General features: G+C 38.6%; 1 protein-coding gene and 1 long non-coding RNA gene across 13 annotated transcripts in view; one reads left to right on the forward strand and one right to left on the reverse strand.

Annotated features, from left to right (window-relative positions):
• Positions 1–14,028, forward strand: part of svilb (supervillin b) — a 37,124-nt gene extending 23,096 nt beyond the window's left edge. For 7 of the 12 annotated variants that reach the window (XM_089007764.1, XM_089007763.1, XM_089007754.1 and 4 more), the window contains 20 exons: positions 446–602; positions 751–849; positions 944–1,024; positions 1,922–2,278; positions 3,664–3,822; positions 3,889–4,025; positions 4,883–5,030; positions 5,099–5,244; positions 6,001–6,176; positions 6,886–7,036; positions 7,579–7,858; positions 7,935–8,086; positions 8,915–9,020; positions 9,091–9,298; positions 10,279–10,412; positions 10,481–10,636; positions 10,715–10,858; positions 11,539–11,660; positions 11,805–11,960; positions 13,693–14,028. In XM_089007764.1, coding sequence (XP_088863890.1) covers positions 446–602; positions 751–849; positions 944–1,024; positions 1,922–2,278; positions 3,664–3,822; positions 3,889–4,025; positions 4,883–5,030; positions 5,099–5,244; positions 6,001–6,176; positions 6,886–7,036; positions 7,579–7,858; positions 7,935–8,086; positions 8,915–9,020; positions 9,091–9,298; positions 10,279–10,412; positions 10,481–10,636; positions 10,715–10,858; positions 11,539–11,660; positions 11,805–11,960; positions 13,693–13,779 — 3,156 coding nt within the window. In that variant the 3' untranslated portion in view covers positions 13,780–14,028. Of the gene's footprint in view, positions 1–445; positions 603–750; positions 850–943; positions 1,025–1,921; positions 2,279–3,663; positions 3,823–3,888; positions 4,026–4,882; positions 5,031–5,098; positions 5,245–6,000; positions 6,177–6,885; positions 7,037–7,578; positions 7,859–7,934; positions 8,087–8,914; positions 9,021–9,090; positions 9,299–10,278; positions 10,413–10,480; positions 10,637–10,714; positions 10,859–11,538; positions 11,661–11,804 lie in introns of all 12 variants that reach the window. The other 5 variants (XM_089007755.1, XM_089007757.1, XM_089007760.1 and 2 more) reach the window with 4 other exon arrangements.
• LOC148891177 (uncharacterized) lies at positions 7,550–10,379 on the reverse strand. The gene is made up of 4 exons (XR_016116400.1): positions 10,241–10,379; positions 9,141–9,281; positions 7,784–8,021; positions 7,550–7,690 (listed from the first exon to the last, which is right to left on the reverse strand). It is a non-coding gene; the product is annotated as an uncharacterized LOC148891177 (long non-coding RNA).
• Positions 14,029–14,166: the final 138 nt, after the last annotated feature.

The raw sequence follows: 14,166 nt of genomic DNA on the forward strand, positions 1-14,166 counted from the left end.
TGTGTAATGTTTATAAAACATATTAATGATATTACGACGAAAAAAGAGACATGTTTAATTTAACTGATTTTCAAATTCCACTTTACCGGAACTTTTATTCTCGGAAGTTTTGTTTCTTCTCGAGACTTTTTCGCACGGACTTCTTTTCTCGGCGGTCGATTTCGCTTTTTACGAGTAGCGATATTTGTTATAATTAACATGACTGCTAATATTTCATGACGAAATGTTTTCGTTGAAAACGGAATCGAAAATATCTCAAAATGATAGTTAACCATTTTTGTGTTTCCCGTACAAACAAACTAAAAATGTGCAAAAATCGTTCAGAATACGACAAAATACGGCCGGTTGACAGGTATAGAGGACGTGACACACTAGTTTGATCCTAGCTAGCCAACGTTAAATATGACCCTCCCAGACTTGTACAAAAATTATCCTGTGTTTTCAGGCTCAGTCGGCCAGAAAGGAGGAAAAAGGAGCCCAGATGACCATTGAGGAGAGGAAACAGATGATCTCAATGCGAGAGGATGCCTGGAAGAGCAAAGGCAAAGGTGTCGCTAACGATTCCGGGCAATACACGGTGGCGGCGCGCATGGTGAAGAAAGGTCCGTGGAAAAGGAGATTTTGCATGGGTTCCTTCTTACCAACCTCATTCTATGCTAACAACAATATGCTTATCATCACCTTGTTTCATCACCTCGTCAAATGTATTTGATTTATGTGTTGTTGTTTTTTTGGGGCGGGGGGGTGCAGGGCTGGCAGCCTCCTCCTCAGTCGCCTCGGGGCCGATCCTTTCCCCCGTCTCCACCAGGCTTAAATGCGGCACGGCGTTGGTTGGGAAACCTCAAGAGGGTGCGTTTGAATTTTGTACTATATCACAATCACCTACAAGCATTTGTAATGTATATAAAATGACTTTGATTCATATTTCCGTCGTTCTATGGAGGCATTGAAGCCAGAGCAGACATGGAATCAGATAAAAAGCTGGACAAGTTGGAGAACTTCTTGGGACGCCTCAACAGTAAAGGTAATATAGATTTTTTTATTTTTTTGTTCGGCAGGGATCATTTTTAGCTGTCAACTGATTCACTGCCAGACAATGTGCAAAAAAAGGTTGGCAAGATTCTGACTTTAACTCAAACCCTGGCACTCACTCCAGTGCCAGGGTTTTTGTCATTTTCACTCAAATTGCATGACACACATATTATTGAGTTTTAGGACGACATAAACATTCAATTCAGCGTTAAGAAACCTTAGACTCTCTTCTTTCATCAGAAAAAAAGTTAATTTCTATCTTATTTGGTTCTGGAGTGATATGGAGTGAAATGCTGACCCCTCGTGGGAGGGAAAAACATTGCCAGAGGTCTGACCTATGCTTGAAACACACCCCGAAGCCTCTGCAAAAAAACAAAACGCGAACAAATTCGGGAAAGGTGCTCCATGTCATATTTTCAATTCCCGAATAAATTCAGGAATGGCAGTGAATGAGTTAAATATCTTCTTTTCCCTTCAAGGGGTCGCAACAGCAAATCAGTGTCCTCCATCTTTAGAGGTTTGATCCGCATGTTAAATATAATTATAATTAAATTATGAACTATAAGTAACAAAAATTACATAAATTAAATGTAAAAAAAATAATTAAATATAAATAAGAATCGATCCTGTCCTCTTTCATCTAGAACTGTTTCATACAACAAAGAGGGTGCAGAAAGTGCTTAGGATTGAATAAACATATTATTTTTTTCTTTTGACTTAAAGATGTCGCCGCGAGAGTGGCTGCCTTGACAGCAGCTCCCGTATTTTGTTTTTCTACTTCTTCCTTTCCTTTCCTCTTACTTTCATCACTTTGCTGCTGCGAAATGTAAATTTCTCCACTGTGAGACTAATAAAGGCCTTACTAATCAAATATTCCGGCTTCTCATAGTGTCCGAACTGCAGGAGAGCACTCTGACAGTCACAGAGAAGGCGGTTAAGGAAGTGATGAAACTAGACGACGAAATCTTCTCCAACTTCTACCGCCGTGTGGCCGAATTGCCAAACATACCCTCGCGCGTTCAACTCAGCGAAGACTTCGACGCCATTTTCGGCTCACGGCAGAGCTCTGGCAGGTTGACGTCGGCCATGGTGCAGCACAAGCGCTCTGTGCGTCCGTCCAGGAATGTGCAGGCCTCCCGCAATCCCGTCAAGATGCTGGCCGCCCGCCAGGACATACGACACGAGTACATCGAGCAGAGGCTCAATGTGGCTCAGTTGGAAAGTAAGAGGATGTCCTCCGACAAGAGTAAGTGCATGGAAGACACACTCCTGACATGACAACGTTATTATATGACAGTATAGTTGCGAGACCTGTCGTGGTTCAATATTACTTCACATGTAAGACACACCGGCGTGTAAAGCATCTTTTAAGATCATCTTTTGAAGAAAATCACGGCTTTTGGGTGTGCCTCGACATTGTAAAATACGGTACTACTTATTACTGTATTGTCCGGTGTATAAGGCAGACAATAATAATTGGATTGGATTGGATTGGATATGCCTTTATAAGTCTCACAGTGGAGAAATTTACATTTCACAGCAGCAAAGTGATGAAAGGATAATAATAATAATAATAATAATAATAATAATAATAATAATAATAATAATAATTTGGATTTGCCTTTATTAGTCTCGCAGTGGAGAAATTTACAATGAATTATAATTATAATAATAATAATAATGAAATAACCAATAACAACAACTTAAACTATTAATAATAATAATAAAAAATAATGAATAACAACAACTAATAATAATGATGAAATAACCAATAACAACAACTAATAATAATGGTGAAATAACCAATAACAACAACATAAACTATAATAAATAAATAAATAATAATAACAACAGAAACTAATAATAATAGTAACATAAAATAACGAATAACAACAGCAACTATTAATAATAATAATGATGATAATAATAATAACAATAATAATGAATAACAACAACTAATAATAATAATGATAATAATAACAACAACTAATAATAATGATAATAATAATAATAACAGAAACTAATAAGAATAATAATAACATAAAATAACACATACAACAGCAACTATTAATAATAACCAATAACAATAAAAAACAAACTAATAATAATAACATACAATACTAATAATAATAAGATAATAAAAGGAATAACAACAGCAATTAATAATAATACTAAAAAATAACAAATAATAATAAAATAATGCATCACAACATCAGCTAATAATAATACGAATAAACTACTAATAACATAATATAAATAACATACAAATAAATAACTAATAATAATGACAAACATAATAATAACAACTAATATTAATAACCAACTATAACAATTATGATCATATAAGCCTCTACTGTAGCGCCTATTAAATTAGCCTTTTAATATAGTCTGCCTTATATTTGGAAACTTTTATCTATTTATATATTATATGTAGAAAACTTATTAATTCATTGAAGAGGCGCCTTATAGTCCGGTGCGCCTTATATATGGAAACTGTTTGAAAATACATCACACATTAGGGGTGCGCCTTATACTCCGGTGCGTCTTTTACACCAGAAAATACGGTAGTTAATTTGTCAATATGAGTCAGTCCGAAAAACTGCTTAAAAGCCATCCTTCTCTCCGTTGCAGCGATTAGAAGATCCGAATATTCCGACGCAGCTTTGGCAGGTCTGTCCAGTAAGGAGAACTACAGCGCTGTGAGTTTACGCAGCGTCAACATATCGGACACGCCCACGTCTAACAACAGCGCTGTCCCGCACAAAAACCTTATGCTTCTCCACATCAAAGGTAGGAAAGTTCTCACCTGAGGTACCCACCCAGGATCAGATCTAATGTCCGATTATTTTCTCTCAGGTCGACGCCACGTTCAGACCAGACTAGTCGAGCCAAGAGCATCGTCACTGAACAGCGGGGATTGTTTCCTGCTTGTAACACCCGAGCACTGCTTTGTGTGGCTCGGGGAGTTCTCCAACGTCATTGAGAGGGCCAAGGTGATCTCGAGTTCAACGTTACATTTTTAATTCATCATTACTTAAAGGACAACCGACGTCTCCGGACAAGTTGTGTCCATAACTTGTAAATTGGCTTCAAATGACTTCTACCGAGCGTATTTTAATCAGATTCCACCACATATAGCTATATTTTACGTTTTAAGACTCGCGCTGAATATTCCGGAAGTCTTGTTTTTCAGTTGGTGACGAGTCCATACGTGACGTCACGAAAGGAACGCCCCTGACCGAAAAAAAGACGCATTGTAGCGGTCCTTCACGTCAATGTATTTTGCTGTACTTGTTTGGTCTGGGGACCTCATGTTGCACCCAAAAGCCGCCAGAAGAGGGCGTCCAAGCTCCATATAAGGAATTTATCAGCCTGTGGAAACGGAGGTGGCCACAGGAGGTCGCCATTTTGTGCCTCTTTTTCGTTGAGACATCTCCCCTCAATGTTGCCTCAAAATGGCACAGAATAAATTCTTTAATCGATTGCAAACATGTATGCTTTCCTCTTCAGAACTATTTGAATCATATTCATAACTGGATGTGTAACAAGAAAGCATATTCTCCGAATCTGAAGCCATTGTTTGGATTCTCCAGCAATGCAAGACATCTTGGCGTGACGTCACGAACCGGGGGCGGGACTTTCTGAAAATGACCAATTGGCAGCTCAATTTTTTGCAGATTTTGGACACTATAAGTCATTTTTATTGGTGTTTTGCATTTGAATAAAAATATCATTTTGGGTATTTTAGATGCTATAAAGCGTTTTTCTGATGTCAGTTAAGAAACAAAAAAAGTGACGTCTGTTGTCCTTTCAGGCACTTTTCTGAATATGGAAGGATTCTTTTTTTCAGGCAATGGATCTGGGAATGTACATCCAAACAAAGAAAGACTTGGGCTGCAGGGCATCCAAGGTACAGATCATTGAGGAAGGCACCCAAGTGCAAAGTCCAGATTCACAAGAGTTTTGGACCATTCTCGGAGGACAGACTCCTTACCAACGTAAGAAATGATCTACGGTTTATTCTACGAATGGAAGGTTGACACCACTTCCTGTCTGGGGTGATCAGCTGCCGGTCCGCCAGAGGAGGACGACCATTTTGAGAACGCCATCGTAGAGACCAACTGCATATTTCGCTTGCTCGATGACAAACTGATGCCCGATGATGACGAATGGGGGAAGGTCCCTCGTTGTTCCTTGCTGTCATCGAAAGAGGTTAGCACCCGGAAGTAACTCAACTAGATAGAAATCGAGCTAGCTAGCTAGTAGATAGTTAATAGATAGCTAGCCAGCTATATAGCTAATAAATAGCTATATAGCTAATAAATAGCTAGCTAATAGATAGCTAGTAGATAGCTAGCTAGATAGCTATATTGCTAATAGATAGCTCACTAGATAGCTATACAGTTAATAGCTAGATAGCTATATAACTAATAGATAGATAGATAGCCAGCCAGCTAGATAGTTAATAATAATAATACATTTAATTTCTAAGCGCCTTTCAAAACTCTTAAGGACACTGTACAGTCACAGGAACTTTAAGAGAACTTTTTTTTGTGCGGGTGAGCAACAAATAAATAGCAAAGCGCTGGTCAGACCTCTGGCAATGTTTTTCCCTTCCCCTTTGTCCATGTTAGCGCTTTGTTACAGCTTCAGCGGTTGTTAAAGCGCTATATAAATCAATATGTATGTATTGTATTGTATTGTATTGTATTTTACACAACCGCCCCCATTTCAAGCTCAGATAACTTCAGACCCATATAACTTATGAATTAACTTCTTTTTCTGTTGAAAGAAGAGAGCTGCATTGAGTGTTTATGTAGTCCTCAAACTCACTATAATGTGAATCCTGCAATTTGAGTGAAAATGACAAAAACCCTGGCACTGGAGTGGACATATTTTTGCAGATCATCTGGCAGTGAATGAGTTAATACGTTGAAGTTTCACTGTGGCTCACCATCTGCGTACCAGGTGGTGGTGGTGGACTTTGGTAGCGAGGTGTATGTGTGGCATGGCAAAGAGGTGACGCTAGCCCAGAGGAAGGTGGCCTTTCAGTTAGCTAAACACCTCTGGAATGGTACCTTTGACTACACCTTCTGCGACATCAACCCCCTGGATCCCGGAAACTGTAACAACCTTATACCAAGGTACGAACACAGGATTATTGGTGACTGAAGCGAGTGTTATGTGAAAGATTTTGTACTACGAACCACTATCTACCCAAGAATAGCAAGTACCCAGGCTGAAGTGCGTACGTGTAAGCTCTCAGTCGTACAGAAGTGGTCCATCGATGAAATGGTTTATTCAGCTGTACTTGGACGTTCGCTCCTCATCCGAAGAGCTTCGTCAGCGAACTAAGGTTGTGCTGGTAACTCTTTCTTATATATGTATATATATATATATATATATATATCCCTAATGGACAGAGATGGTCTAAATTTAGACCGTGCTTCAAACAGACTTCTTAGGTCCTTACCACATATGCTTAGTCATGCTGATGAGGTGATACCAGAGCTAATGGTGCAATCAGAGCCAGGTGTAGAACATTATAGGTAATCAGACAGACAAAAGAAGTAATCCGATTAGCTTCAGGGAGTATTCTACTGCTCCCCCAACCTTAGACCTATCAGAGCAGAGGTCTGGCACCGCCACCTCTGTCCATTAGGGATCTATATAGGGCCAGAGCAACCAGCACAACTTTGGTTCGCTGACGAAGCTCTTCAGATGAGGAGCGAAATGTCCGACACCGTCAAAGAAGTACAGATGACAGCTGAAGAAACCTTTTCATCGACCAAGATGAAGTGGTTGGCTTTGAACAACCACATTCTTGTCAATAACGGTAATCATCCGCCGCAGGAAGGGCCAAGGCCGTCCCGAATGGGCGATATTCGGCAGACTCACCGAGTACAATGAGACCATCTTATTCAAGGAGAAGTTTATGGACTGGTCCGAAATGAAGCCGCCACTGTCACCGACAGAAATGGATGATCACCTACCGGAACAACAGGTTTGTATCTAATACTGACTTATTTTACCAGTCAGGTTTAGAAAACAACAAATCGGAGTACAGTGATACCTTGGCTTATGAACTTAATTGGTTTTCAGACAGTGTGTATCCCAAAAATTAATTTCCCATAGGAAACCATTAAAATGAGAATAATCCGTTCCCAGGTCCCCATAAAACATAATTTTCTACTTTCTCATTTCTCATCAAGACTTACAACTCCACAAAATGTACCTTATTTTATGTCTAATAAATGTGCTATGGTATTATAATTGAAGAAATAAACTGTACTATATAATAAAGTCGTTTTATTTACCATTGTGATGTCGTTGATGGCTTGTTAGGAGAACGGGCTCGTTCGCGAACGACTCATTGTGGCAGCTTCGTGTGTATCCCGAAAAATAGTTTGTATGCCAAAGTAAAATTTTCATAAATGTAACATTCGCAAACCGAAAAGTTCGTAAGCCAAGGGCTTCGTAAACCGAGGTATCACTGTATATATGATTGCTCTTTAGCCTTATTTAGCCACTGGGTCATTTTTCCAGAAGTCCTCAAAACGTGAGTGTCGGCCGTACGACGCCACCCTGATGCTGCCGTTGCTTCAGTCGTCCGTCACCACCATCTTGGATGGCGTGAACGTGGGCCGAGGCTATGGAACTGTAGAGACGGAGGACCACATGAGGACACAAGAGATCAACACCGTTTCGGTGGATGTGTGGCACATCCTGGAATTCGACTATAGCCGCCTACCACGCCAGAGCATCGGCCAGTTTCACGAAGGTGACGCCTACGTGGTCAAATGGAAGTACATGGTCAGCACGTCTGGTAAGTCCTGCCTTTTTTTACTCTGGGTTCTGTTTCCGCAGCAGTGGGTGAATTTAACAGCTTGGTTTTGCTTCAGTCGGACGCAGAAAGAATCCAGAGGTGAGGAGCACTGGACCAGGGCGGGAGAAATGTTGTTATTTCTTCTGGCAAGGCCGACACTCCACTGTAAGCGAGAAAGGAACGTCGGCATTGATGACGGTTGAGCTGGATGAGGAGAGAGGGGCCCAGGTAGAAATACAGACATTGTTTTGTTTTTCCTTTTTACATCACTTGTTGCTAGGTAATTTTCATAGTGTTTGTGGTTAGCCTATTGCTCCCATGCACTGTTTCAACAATTATTTATTTTTGTATTTATATATGTATTTATTTATTTATTTGTTTATTAAGTGTCCTTGAGAGCTTTGAAAGATGCTTAAAATGTAATTTATTATTATTATTATTATTATTATTTTGTATTTATTACATTTTATTTTATTTATGTATGTCTTTATTTTATTTCTTATATATTCATTTACATGCCTATTAATTTATTTGTTTGTTTTATATATTATAATATATATATATTATATATTTATATATCACATTTTATTTAGTTATGTATTTGTGTATTTATTTTCTTTTTTATTTATTTGTCTATGTATTTTTTTATTTGTTTTTTTGTTCATGTGTTATTTATTTATTACATTTTATTTTATTTATTTATGTATTTGTGTATTCATTTTATTTATGATTTACTTACATGTCTATTTATTTATTTGTTTATGTCTCTGTATTTCTTTCTTTATTACATTTTATTTATTTGTTTGTGTTTATTTTATTGATCTATTATTTATGTTATCTATGTATTTATGTATTTATTTTATTAATAAATATTAATAGTACATTTCATTGATTATTTATTGACATGTCTATTTTTTTATTTCTTTGTTTATCTGTTTATTTATTTATTACTGTTGTTTTATTTGTTTCTGTACTTTTTATTGATTATTTATTTATGTGTCTATTTATTTATTTGTCTTATTTTTGTCAAATGTATGTATTTATTGTGCTAATCAGGTGCAAGTGCAGCAGGGCAAAGAGCCTCCGTGTTTCCTGCAGTGTTTCAACGGCGGGATGATCGTTCACGCAGGAAAGCGTGAAGAAGAAGAGGAGAACATCCAAAGTAAAGACGTATTTTTAGTTTATGATTCATTCCTATCGATTTTTGGAATTCACCAGCTTTTTTTTTTTAGGCGAATGGCGTCTGTACTGCGTGCGTGGGGAGGTGGTGGCTGAAGGCTACCTGCTGGAAGTGGCATGCCACTGCAGCAGCCTGCGCTCCCGAACGTCCATGATCCTGCTCAGTGTCGACAAGGCAGCCATCTACCTATGGCACGGCTCCAAAACGCAGTTGCACACCCGCGATGTGGCCAGCATGGCAGCCCTCAAGATCAAACAACAGTAAGTGTTTTTTTTTGTATCATATGAATAAAGTATATAGAGGAAACATCCGACTTACGACCGGGTTCCGTTCTGACAAAATGGTCGTAAGTCAAACGGTTGTAAATCGAAATGCATTCAAAATGGCTGACGCAAGGTTTATACGACAGTATACGATGTCAATTTTTAAGCAATGTTTTCTATTGAATACTATTATATGCCAAAATGTTGACAGTTCATTTAGAAATCTTATAACTCATAATGGAACCCGGTCGTAAGTCGGATGTTACACAGGCAGACAGACAGACAGATACATAGATATAGGTCCCGCCCCCTTGTTCGTGTGTCACCCCAAGACGTCTTGCCTTGCTGCAGAATCAAAACAATGGCTTCAGATTCTGAGAATATGCTTTCTTGTTACTCATCCAGTTATGAATATGATTCAAATAGTTCTGAAGAGGAAAGCATACATGTTTGCAATCGATGAAATAATTTATTCTGTGCCATTTTGAGGCAATAGGGGGGGGGGGTGTAGCACCAAAAAAGAGGCAGAAAATGGCGAAAGAGCTCCGTGTAAGGAATTAATCAGCCCGTTTCCACAGGCTGATTAATTCCTTACACGGAGCTTTGTCGCCCTCTTCTGCCTCTTTTTGGTGTAACATGAAGTTTTCAGACCAAACAAGTACAGCAAAATGCATTGACGTGATGGAAGGACTGCTACAATGTGTCCTTTTTTCGGTCAGGGGCGTTCCTTCAGTGACGTAACGTGAGGACTCGTCACCAACTCAAAAACAAGACTTCCGGAATATTCAGCGCGAGTCTTAAAATGTAAAATATAGCTATATGCGGTGGAATCTTTGTAAAATACGCTCAGCAGAAGTCATTTGAAGCCATTTTACAAATTATGGACACAACTTGTCCGGAGACGTCGGTTGTCCTTTAAAGATGATTAAATATGCTCACTATAATAATGAAATAATCTCCAAATATTTTCCCTTCAGATGTCCTCTTGAAGCAGGACTCCACAGCAGCAGTAAGGTGACTATTCACGAGTGTGACGAAGGCGCGGAGCCGCCGGGCTTTTGGGAGGCTCTGGGACACAAGGACAGGAAGGCCTACGACTGCATGTTGCAAGGTCACCAATTCGGAATTCAGACAACATTATTAAGATAAAGTTAACAAGGAAATGTTTCTTCTTTGCAGACCCTGGAAAATTCAACTTCACTCCACGGCTCTTCCAATTGACCAGTACATCGGGAGAGTTTGTGGCGATTGAGTTCTACCACCCGTCCCGCGCGCCGGAACTTGTTAGCTCGCTGCCCTTCCTGCAGGAGGAACTCTACAATGCGGCGCAACCAGGTGAGGCTCATCTCAAAGTCACTTTTCTCCATCAGGTTTTCAACTCAAAAGAATACTGACCTTGTGTGGCTTCCACAGCGTTGTTCTTGGTGGACAACTTCCACGAGGTTTATTTGTGGCAAGGCTGGTGGCCACAGGAGAGCCAGAGCAGTGGATCAGCTCGCATGCGATGGGATGTGGACAGAAAGTGCGCCATGGAGACAGTGCTACAGTACTGCAAGGGTAACCTTAACCCTTGTCACTTTTAGCCACCAGCCCAATACTACTAGCTTCATTGCTATAGTTCAATTTAGTTTAATTTAATTTATTTATTTATTTATTTATAATAATTATAATAGTTAAAAAAAATAATAATAATAGTAAAAATAATAATAATTAGAAGAATAATAGTAAAAATAATAATAAAACAATCATAAAAAATAATAAAAATAATAATAAAAATAATACAAATAATAACAATAATAATAACAATGATAATAATAATAAAATTAATAATAATAATAATAATAATACATTTAATTTCTAAGCGCCTTTCAAAACTCTCAAGGACACTTTACAGTCACAGGATTTTTTTTGTGCGGGTGAGCAGCGGCAGTCGCTCTACCCGGGAGTAACTTACTTAGTGAGTTACTAATTTGCTTGCTTGCTTGCTTACTTATTTACTTACTTACTTACTTACTTACTTCTTACTTACTTACTTACTTACTTTACTTCTATTTGTGATTGTATTTTACTTATTATAGTACCTATGCTTGTCTGTGACTGTAAAGTGTCCTTGAGAGCTTTGAAAGGCGCTTAAAATGAAATGTATTATTATTATTATTATTATTATTATTATTATTATTATTATTATTTACGTAGTTACAATCACTCACTCACTCACTCACATTTTATTTTGGCAGAGAAGAGTGAGAGGAAACCTCAGAAGTCCTACCTGATACATGCTGGACTGGAACCGCTCACCTTCACCAACATGTTTCCCAGCTGGGAGCACCGAGAAGACGTCGCCGAGATCTCAGAGAAGGTAATGTCACGTTGGGTGGCAGTCCTACCTTGAATGGTACCATATATCAGTGGTCCCAAATCCCTGGCTTGTATCACTCACACGGATCAATCAATACCGGGCCGCGGACCGGTACGCAAGAATGAATTATTGTTGTGGCTGCAGGAAGCAGAGGTGTGCAACCAGATCATCCTGGTCGAGGACGTGCTGGCCCGGCTCAGTCGGAACACATTCCCGCTGGACCAGCTACGGGCCAGACCGCTCCCGGAGGGGGTGGATCCACTACGGCTGGAGATCTACTTGTCAGATCGAGACTTTGAGGTCAGGATGGATGTTAATATTATTTTGAGTGAAGAAAATAATGCAAACTTCGATGGTTGACAATGATACCCAACATCGGTAATGTGAGACAAACTCTTCTGCATTTTCACTCATTCATTGCCGATAAAGCGCTGGTCAGACCTCTGGCACTGTTTTTCCCTCACACGAGTGGGCAGCATTTGCCTTTTGTACAGATACCCTCATTTCAAGCTCATATAACTCCAGACCCATATAATTTAGGAATTAACTGTTTTGTCTGATGAAAGAAGAGAATCTAAGGTTTCTAACGAGACATTGAGTGTTTATGTCGTCCTAAAACTCAATATAATAATAATAATAATAATAATAATAATAATAATAATAATAATACATGACGAGCTATCTGGATGGCTATCTATTAGTTATATAGCTAGCTGTCTAGCTGGCTATCTATTGGCTAGCTAGCTTTCTATGTATTTGAGTTACTTCTGGGTTGAGTGAACGCTGGCTGCCGCTGCTCACCCACAGAAAAGCGTATCCTGTGACTGTAAAGTGACCTTGAGAGTTTTGAAAGGCACTTAGAAATGAAATGTCTTATTATTTTATTATTATTTAATTTCTAAGCTCCTTTCAAAACTCTGAATTTCAGCGAAAATGACAAAAACCCTGGCACATAAATGGATACATTTTTGCACGTCTGGCAGTGAATGAGTTCAAGAAGGAATAGTGTGGATTTTTGTTGACATTTTTTAAAAGTTTCCAGGTGTCTTCATAAAAAAGGCCACATATATTATTCGCTCATATGCAGAGGATGAGCCTTAATTATCATTAAAGACTTCCATAACATGTCCCATTTAACTCCCACTTTTCAGAGCAAATACTAGATGTGTTGAGGTAAGATTACCCTTTATACTTTCATATTGACAAATCACATTCTTTGTGCACGACGAACACCCTTGAAAAATCAGACCTGAGCAAGAGTGTTGCGGGTTGCAATGCGGTTGTCTGCAGCTATGGATTCCCTCGTATTCTTTCTGCTATCATCTGGCATACCGTCGTAAACACACACGCACGCGATGTCACTTTTTCTTCCTGATGTTCACTTTCCTCCAGATGAATAAATGAATGCATCACTCTCACAGTGTCCAACAGGAAGCATGACCAATGATGCAAATGAATGCTGAATAGCAACTCGCCACACATGTTGGTGCATGTCACATATCGCAAAAAAAAATGTCACATTTTTTTTTTAATGGCACCGAAAGTGTTAAAAATGATTCAGCCCTTCTAAAAATAGCAACACCAAATAAATGTCATGACAGTCACCATCACTATGTGCATATGATTGATTTCTTTTGAAGGTGAAATTAATGTGTTTTTTTTCTAATAACATGCTAGCTATAGAGCTACGAGTCCAAACACATTGTACAGTGATACCTCGGTTTACGAACCCCTTCCTTAGCTTACAAACTTTTCGGTTTACGGACGTTAAATTTATGAAAATTTTACCTTGGCATACGAACTATTTTTCGGGATACATACGGAGCTGCCACAATGAGTGATGTGTCATTCGTGAACGAGCTTATACAATGAGACTTCAGTCGTGTTTTTAATTCTTGGAGCCAAACATGGATGGTTTTTTATTTGTTAAATGGATTTCTGGTTACAGATTGATTGTTTTCCTCATATGTTATAGTTGCTGTTTTCACTTTGCTAGCAATTTTATTCACTGATGTGTGTGTAAACATTGCAGGAGGCTCTGGAGATGAAGAGAGACACATATGAACGTCTGCCAAGTTGGAAACAGGTCAATTTGAAGAAAGCCAAAGGACTGTTTTAAGTATGTTTCATTCAAGATAAAACAAGAGAAGCACAAAAAAGAGCAAAAGAGAAAGATGGAAATTTACAGGGAAACTGCATGAAGACTTTAAAGGCACTTCCTATTCTGTGTCAGGACATCACAATACTTAATGTGTTTATTGTTTTTTTGTGGAGCTGATGCCACATTACACAATTGTGCAAATTTGCCATTGTTGTTATCATGTAAATGTTTGTTTTAAAATCATGTATAGTGCCTTTGCTTAATTTTCTTGTGTACAGTTTATATAAAGACGGTGACATAAAGCATAGAAAATACAAAATGGAGTCATTTTGTGTGTCCTACTTCAGATATGAAAGCAGCACTTTTGAGTCCACTTTAACTGATTAAAATTCTTTTTTTAACAAA

This window comes from Hippocampus bargibanti, linkage group LG11 (assembly GCF_051943395.1).
Source record: "Hippocampus bargibanti isolate YZ-2025 linkage group LG11, ASM5194339v1, whole genome shotgun sequence".
Taxonomy (NCBI): domain Eukaryota; kingdom Metazoa; phylum Chordata; class Actinopteri; order Syngnathiformes; family Syngnathidae; genus Hippocampus; species Hippocampus bargibanti.